The 8,715-nt window shown below is 46.7% G+C and overlaps 1 protein-coding gene across 1 annotated transcript in view; it reads right to left on the reverse strand.

The window, feature by feature from the left end:
- LOC129699094 (inhibin beta B chain-like) overlaps positions 1-5,291 on the reverse strand; it is a 6,466-nt gene extending 1,175 nt beyond the window's left edge. The window contains exons 1-2 of the mRNA XM_055638744.1: positions 3,651-5,291; positions 1-669 (exon numbers count right to left, since the gene is read on the reverse strand). The exon at positions 1-669 is cut by the window's left edge and continues 1,175 nt beyond it. Of these exons, the coding sequence (XP_055494719.1) occupies positions 1-669; positions 3,651-4,050 (1,069 nt within the window). The 5' untranslated portion in view covers positions 4,051-5,291. The remainder of the gene's footprint in view (positions 670-3,650) is intronic.
- Between the last annotated feature and the right edge of the window lie 3,424 nt (positions 5,292-8,715).

The following is an 8,715-nucleotide window of genomic DNA, read 5'->3' on the forward strand; positions in this document are numbered from 1 at the left end:
TGCAGCAAGAGTTCATGGAGCCCGGGCTCATGCCTCGCATCCTGTACTGGTTGACGACAGCCGTGTGGAAGGACGAGGCGGATCCCGGCGCCCCGGCCATGTAAGCGGGGCAGCTCCCCTCGCAGTAGTTGCCGTAGTAACCCGTGGGCGCGATAATCCAGTCGTTCCAGCCGATGAGTCGGAAATCAATGTAAAACTGCTGTCTGCAGCACAGGTCGGTCCTGCCGTCGCACTCCAAGCCCCGCTTGCGGATCCGGTGCTTGGAGTCGAGTGTCCGCGCCTGCACCACCAGGAAAGGTCGGTGCGACTCGTCGGCGCTGTCCACCAAGGTGGGTATCACAGCCAGACTCTCGCAGCCCTCGCAGTGAACTTCCAGGTCGTGCCTCCTCTCTCCCCTCTGCAAGTGAGCCTGGATGGGCTCGGTCAAGGGGAACGTGTGCCAGCTGCTTCTCTTCAGGTCCACCCTCTTCTCCACCGCCGCCCATTTGCCCGAGCTCCCGGCTTCTTGGAAGTAGACCTTCACCTTCACTTTGCGCCTGGTGCCCTTCGCAGCCTTGGACGGGAGCATTTTCAAGTAGAGCCACAAGTTGGCCTGCTGGACAAAGAGATTTTGGTTCCCCTCGTTTGAGATCAGAAAGTACAGGCGTGATTTAGACGACGCCAGCTCATCTGCATCGAGAGAATGGAAAATGTTAATCCTTGTATGACCAGCAGTAAATTCGCGTCCGAGTCAGAAATGCTCTCAAGACAATTCCCCTGCCAGTTGCAAGGAACGCGTGTTAAGACGCGACTGCTTTCACAGAACTGTTCACCATTTAAATGAAAGTGTCCTCTCTTAACTTTGGGCTTGGATTGGCACAGCTGCAGCTTAAAAACCTAACACTCATTTCTGCAGATTGTATGTTGCCCCAGAACCCAAACATAAAAGTTTACAAAACATCGCACCTTTTGTTTTATTCTAGTGGGGAAAATAACGTGTTTGTTTGGCTTCTGGGTCAGTCACAACTCGTAAACAGAGGTATCCCGTGGTGCAGGCCATTGTCTTAAGTGATCAGTTGACATTGACCAAAGCCATTTCACTGACACTAATGGAGGGGGGATTTTATCCAATGCTTAGCGGTGAGACGGGTCGGGTTAAAAGTGGATCATTTGTCAAATTACGAAGTACGCGTTTAGCATGCTCAAACATTTTGAATGGAGTTCCAGCGGTTTTTCACTGGATCATTTGGAGGCCGTTTCAACCATTTTAAAGGTAAACTCACATGATCCCAGTCCAAGTAAGAATGTCATTGTCCTATCTGGGACATATCACACAATAAAACACAATAAAACTCTTGACTTGACTTAACGTTGGAATTAGTAAATGACTGTTCTAAACATGAACTCGTGAACTATCCCCGACTACATCGTCCTATAAATGCATACTGGTAAAACTGTTTGAAGCAGCCCCAGTGAGTAAATAACACTATTATAGATACGTTTTAACAAGGAATAAACGCGTCTTGCTTAAACCGAAATGTTGCCATTGCGTCAAACGATAAATATAATGCAGAACTTCTATAAAGTGGCCCTGCTTATTTTACACCTCAAATGTTACTAAATTAGAACGTGCACATGGGACTTCGTTAACACTGCAATTATCTATTCGATTCTACACTACCGAGAACACTTGGCTGATGTTTTTCACAGATACATGAAGTTTTTTTTCATTTGTCCCTGCGATGTATGGATAAAATCGCACCACACTCTTGAGCTTCCAATTTGTTTTAAAGTCGCTTATTGCCAACCAAGCAGATGCAGCGACACTCCACTAATATGCTGAACTACTTCATCTCACAATAGTGTGCTTATTCAACTCACTGTAAACTTTACAAGGTCGTAAACGCAATGTTTGCGCCGCCATTGTGAAGTTGTCTGCAAACTGGAATGCAGTATCTTTTCAAACACCCCGCTTGGTCGGATGGTGAGGTTAGTTATGTGTTTTAACTTGTAAAAGTTCGTGTAGAGCGTCTCTGTGCAGGTTACATATCATGAAACACGTTTCCCCCAACTTTGAAGAAAGGTCTCGACTCGAAATGTCATCTATTCCCTTTCTCCAGAGATGCTGCCTGACCCGCTAAGTTACTCCAGAACTCTGTGTCTATCTTCCTCCAGAAGGATACCAGTCTGAAGAAGGGTCTCGACCCGAAACGTCGCCCATTCATTCCGTCTATCCAAAGATGCTGCCTGTTCCGCTGAGTTATTCCAGCATTTGGTGTCTATCTTCGGTGTAAACCAGCTTCTGCAGTTCCTTCCTACACAATATATCACTCACGACCCACAGTTTCTATCCCACACGACCCACTGGCCTTAAAAGTAGCATTGCCCCCAGTATAACATATGTTGAAAAGATATTCGTGGCGCTTGTCTCCAAACGCAGTTCCCCTTGAAGTTGTGCACTCAATGTTCAGAGTTGTTTCAGCACCTGCATGATATCGTGATATTTGCTCACTTGAAGAAGAAATCCATCCTTAATTTCACGGTCGACTTAAATGCCCTCAGATCTAGCTGGTTTTGTAACATGGGCAATCTGCCGGCTTGCAAATAACAATCGTAGAATCATAGAGGCTTTCTGGCCCTCCACGTCGACTTTAAATTCGGGGTAGATTTTACCTGCCACCGCACGATTGAACGTTGCTTAGTCCAAATTTTACGCCACCCCCCCCCCCCCCCCCCCCCCCCCCCCCCCCCCCCTCCTCCCTTGCTCCTGAATTCTGCTGTAAAGACGTAGCTACGTCTAGTGCAGAAAGTAACCGGGTTATGCCAAGAGAATGTTTAACCGGGACATACTTGCACTTTGTTTTTGCTCATCCGCTCTGTGCACGATCTCATTCGACATTCCAATAAACAGCTGTGTGTGTGCGTGATGAATTTTATCAACTTTTTCTTTTCTGCTGGAAACGATTTTAAATGCTTCCCGAACATGACATCAGCCCACTTTTCATGTAATGACCATAAATTAAAGCTTCACACACGCTCACCAATTAATTTGTCATTTACTAGCAAATGCTAAGCCACATTTAATTGTCCCCCAACGTACGTTTTGACTGTAACCCTTTCAATACTATCCTTAAATGTCACCCCCCTCCCTTTCCTCCTCCCTCCCCAGTCGACATATTTTATGTTGGGCAACAATATAACTACCATTAAAACAAATGTTCGTCCAGTAAAATAGAACCCAATTAATCATTGACTAAATTGACAATAACATCTACATATGCTACTGGATCTATTCCTGTCCTTTGCATACATTCGGTAGCTCTAGTGGTGGTAACGAAAGGTTACAGTTTCAGGTCTGATGTTAGTTTGAATTTGCCTAGACTGCAGCCACGGAACAGTAGAGAGAGGGGGAGACCTAATCTGAGTGCGAAATTTACTAACCTGCCATTTCCAAAGAGTTCCCATGCTGCTGTTAAATTAGATGTTTCTAAATTAAGAACAAGTCATCCCTATTAAATCCCAATGGGCGGAGGACGGTTTATGTGAAGCACTGTAATAGAAAGTAAGGGGGGGGGGGGGGGGGGGGGGGGGGAATTCAATTGTAATCTAGTCAAATTATCTGAAGCTCAATGTTAGGATTTTTTTTTGGCACTCTATTGAACTTTGGTTACCTGTTTCGGCAAAGCTGATGATCTCTGAAGTTTGTTCCTGCAGGTCTTTCCTGGAGACTGAAGTTGCATGGCCGTCCAAGTTCGGGATTTCCATCCTGCCGTCCTCTTTGATTTTCCCAGCGTGTAACTTCCTCAGCGCCGTGACCATCGCAGCCTTGGGGACGGGGTGAGTGATGTTGGGTCTCTCCTTCATCTGCAGCCGGTTTAAGATGTGCCGCTTGACGGCTTCCAAGAAGACCGTGTCCGCCTTCTGTGGCTCGTCCCGCTGCCCGATGCCGCACGTTGTGCAGAAGCTGGGAGTGAAGGGGGGCGAGGTGCCGGCGGAACCAGGGGCCGGGGTGGAACCACCAGACACCAGGGTCACCAGCAGACAGGCGCCGCTCAAACAAAAAAGCCTCATCTTCCCCAACCGGCAACAACCCCGCTGGCCGGAGATTGGACAAGAGCGCGGATCCACTTCCAGAATCACTATCAAATATGGCTTAAAAGTGATCTAGTGTTAGTGCAGAGGTTTCCAGGGATCGCTGGATGAGCCGCAATAAGCATTCTCTAATCAGAAATTGGTCTGCTCTCTAATTGTGAGTTGTTTCCAGGTCGCATCCGTTCCCTTGCGATAGATTACTTTTGTTTAAGGAAACTAAAGAGCCGCTGGGATACAGAGAGAGAGAGAGAGAGAGAGAGAGAGAGAGAGAGAGAGAAAATAGCATCCACCCTCTCAACACACTACTCTTTATTGCACTTCTGTACGACGTTGCTCGGAGTTTAGTCTGCGCGGTTTCAAAGCCCCCAAAAAAGTGATTGATCTGAAAGTACCAAGTTTGCAATATTGGCCCCCAAAAATAAATAATATATGTATGGAGAGAAAAAGAGAAATCCAGGCGAGAGAGACAGAGAGAGGAACAAATTCAACCGGGCTCCGTCAGGACAGCTCTTGTCTTGACCTTAAAGCAACAATCCAGCAATGATGATGTGCGCCAGGCTGGCTATTCAGTCCTGCTAGTCCACAGGCTTTGCCGAATGAGCTCGGGGCTCTGACAGTGGCGCTGATTTGATTCCCTGAACGCGCAATTTAACAGCATTAGCGATCCGCTCCCCGAGACGGTTCTGCCGACAATCACGACATTGTGGTACTTGCCTGAAAGTTTTATATAGCCGGTGGCATCACGTGGCAAGTTCCACCTATTAACAGGCTCGGTCCAGAGATAGGCGAAATTAACCCCTATTTCTCACCGTGGACGTAAACTTCCTGTGAAATCATCGCTTCCCCCTTTCTCACCGCTTATAAAAAAGGGAATTTCGGAAAGAGAAGGGGTGGTGTGTGTGTGGCTGTGTGCGAGAGAGAGAGAGAGAGATTGGTGACGGATTAAGGGGACGGATGATGATGAATGGGCTGGTTAGAAGAAAATATAGAATTGATTCCAATTCCTGTATGTCTCTTTGCTTTCTATTTATTTGGGTGGTCTGTGTATCTGTGTGCGAATGAGAGAGAGAGAGTGAGAGAGAGAGAGAGAGAGGGATAGATTTTCCCCTGACTCTCAATCTGAACAAGGGTCTCGACCTGAAACGTCACCCATTCCTTCCCTCCAGAGATGCTGCCTTGTCCCGCTGAGTTACTCCAGCATTTTGTGTCTATCTTCGGTTTAAACCAGCATCTGCAGTTCCTACACGAGAGAGATTGGTGGCAGATTAAGGGGACGTGTGTTGAATGGGCTGGTTAGAAGAGGGGGGGAGGGGGGGGGGGGGGGGGGGGAATGCCCAATTCATATTTGTCCTTCTACTTTTTGTTTTGTTTTTAAGAAGGGGGTTTTGAAGAAGGAGATACAAAAAATGTAAATGACATCAATGCATAGAAACAGAGTCCGAGCGATTTTAGTCGGCGTGGCTGTGTGTGTGTGTGTGTGAGAGAGAGAGAGGGGGACCAGATTTGACCAAGGGTCCGATTCTGTTATATATGTGCAGCGAAACTAAATGTAAACACACATATTCCGCACTGTACAACCCAAACCTTCTGTTTCCAGTGTTAATTCTGAACTGGGGAGAGGTCTCCAAGTGGTGATCACTCGGATTAAATAAAGTTAATGGTTGGAAAGGGCACTTTGTAAATTCACCAATTTAAAAGTGGCACGAAGACTTTACTTTCAGCACTTGTGGAATACATTCTTCCTGGTTCCGGGCGACTGTGTTCAGTGGTCAGTCCGGGTCAAGTGCGGTTATCTAAATGACAAGCGTTCTCCAGCCTCGGGCGCCACCTCTCCTCTGTAAGTGATTTGCATGGGGATAATTGTGCACCCATGTTAATACAAAAGTCTCATTCACTTCATGCGGGTCAGTCTTCGGGGGTGGGTGGGGGAAGGAGCTGCTTCAGAATGCATCGTAAGGCGAGGCCGGTCCAGGCAGGTCGGCCTTGGCCATCATTCAGGTAAACTTCAAGTGTTTGAGTGAGTGAGGCGTCTTTCAACGCTAAGTGTTAACAATTTTATTGGCTTCTAACGCCTTCCGCCTTTGGTTAATTCAAACTGACAGAGAACGTGAGCTCGGCCTGAGAACCCCTTTCAATCTGTTCCAAGTGACGCCGGGAATGAACAGTTTAAACCTGGAATTTGGTGGCACCAGTCAAGTTAAAAAAAATTGGCTTCACCCCCCATCTTGACATTGGTGTATGCAAACCCCGAGCGGAGAAGTCAGTTTCCTCTACGTCCTCTTTAAAAGCTTTCATTTAAACCTTTTCTAAATTCGCCGCTAGGTTTACAAAGAAGATGGGATCAAACGGGGACACTGCGAATAATTAGCCAGTCACTTGGCGTTGAGTCAATGTTCCTTTTAGCACACACAGTAACTCGCCGCTCGAAGGCACGTCCGATCAGCACAGCGCCACCCATCTTGAAAAATGTGCGAGCGGACAACTGCAAGTGGTGGTGGTGTCGGTGTAACTCGGTGGGACGAGTCGACCATCGCGCAGGAAGGATATCTGCAAATGCTGGTTTACACCGAAGATAGGCAAAAACAAATGCTGGAGTAACTCAGCGCGACAGGCAGCATCTCTGCACCCATCCCTTCTATCCAGAGATGCCTGCCTGACCCGCTGAGTTACTCCAGCATTTTGGGTCTATCATTGATGTGTGCATCCTGATTTGCAACATGATTTCGTGTTTTGTCATTGCCACAAAGGAGTCAGTGTCAGGCACGACACGACAGGTGCACTTTGCGAAGGTTTTGTAAATGACATTTTAGGTTTTGTTTAAAATCAACATCCTTTTTTTCTTCCCACTGTCGCCAGATGTAATCGTCAGTAAATAATACCTCGTTACCTCATTCACAGACGCAATCCCCACCTTAAGATACACGGCGTCTGCTGAGCTTGCATATTCTTGCCGTGTTACACTGTCAACGTTTTTTTTCTTCTCTGTTTCTGAGAAGTGAATGATATTCGAAGAAATATCTGCATAATCAAGAAGAAAAAAAAAGACACAGAGTGTTGGACTTTGCAGGCAGTCCCTAGCATCCCAAGCGAAATATGGAAGGAAATGCAGATGCTGGTTTACACCGATGATAAACACACAACGGTGGAGTAAACTCAGTGGGACAGGCAGCATCTCTGGATAGAAGGAATGGGCGGCGTTACGGGTCGAAACCCTTCTTCCAAGCGCAGGCTCGGCCTCGGAGATCGTTTCGCCGAACACCTCCGCTCAGTCCGCCTAAAAATACATGATCTCCCGGTTGCTCAACACTTCAACTTCCCCTCCCATTCCCATACCGACGGACCTTTCTGCCCTGGGCCTCCTCCACCGTCGGAGTGAGACCCAGCGCAAATTGAAGGAACAGCACCTCATATTTCGCTTGGGCAGCGGTATGAATATTGACTTATCTAACTTCAAGTAACCCTTGCATTCCCTCACTCTCCATCCCTCCCCCTTCATAGTCTTCCTGATTAAAAGTTATCCCTCTCTGCTTGGTTGCTACCTTCCCATAGCTAACAACGATCTATTCTAGATTATCCTCGATCAAAGACAATCTTTGTTGTCTCGTTTTCACACCTTACACTTCCTTATCTCTGTGTCTCCCTTTCCCCTGACCCTCAGTCTGAAGAAGCATCTCGACCCAAAACATCACCTATTCCTTCTATCAAGAGATGCTGCCTGTTCCACTGAGTTTTTGTCTAGCATCCCTAGTGAACATGGATAGGTGACATTTGGGGTTGGGACCCTTCTTCAGCCTGGCCGTTCCTTGTTTCTACTTTGCGTAATTAGAAATACGTTCTGATGTTCCATATCCCTACAATTTATACAGACTTGGGAACCTATCCTAGTTTGAAAACTACCAGTGCCAACCTCACTTCTGAATTAGTTTATGAATTCATAGATGCTGAATGATTTACAGATTCATAGATGCTGCCTGACCCGCTGACTTACTCCAGCACTTTGTCTTTTTTTGTTTGCAAACCAGCATCTGTGGTCCCTTGCATCTGAATTAGATTACGTGTTCAAATGCAACACTAAATATATAAGTATAGACATCTAGAATAACATTGCAGTGCGTTACTGAGGCACTGTAACACCGTTAAATATGTTATTTTTCCTATGCTAAGTCAAGACTATTTTTGATTACTGGGGTTTTCAAAAAAATATTTTAGGGTGATGTTGGAAAGGCCAGAATTAGAGCTCAGTCCTCATCGTCCTTGGGTAAATAGTGATGAGCTATCCTCTTACATAGAAAAGAAACACAGAAACATAGAAAATAGGTGCAGGAGAAGGCCATTCGGCCCTTCGAGCCAGCACCGCCATTCATTATGATCATGGCTGATCGTCCCCTATCAATAACCCGTGCCTGCCTTCTCCCCATATCCCTTGACTCCACTAGCCATTAGAGCTCTATCTAACTCTCTCTTAAATCCATCCAGTGACTTGGCGTCCACTGTCCTGTGGCAGGGAATTCCATAAATTCACAGCTCTCTGGGTGAAAAGGTTTTTTCTCACCTCAGTCTTAAATGACCTCCCCCTTATTCTGAGACTATGGCCCCTGGTTCTGGACTCGCCCAACATTGGGAACATTTTTCCCGCATAATTTT

This window comes from Leucoraja erinacea, chromosome 7 (genome assembly GCF_028641065.1).
Source record: "Leucoraja erinacea ecotype New England chromosome 7, Leri_hhj_1, whole genome shotgun sequence".
Taxonomy (NCBI): Eukaryota; Metazoa; Chordata; class Chondrichthyes; order Rajiformes; family Rajidae; genus Leucoraja; species Leucoraja erinaceus.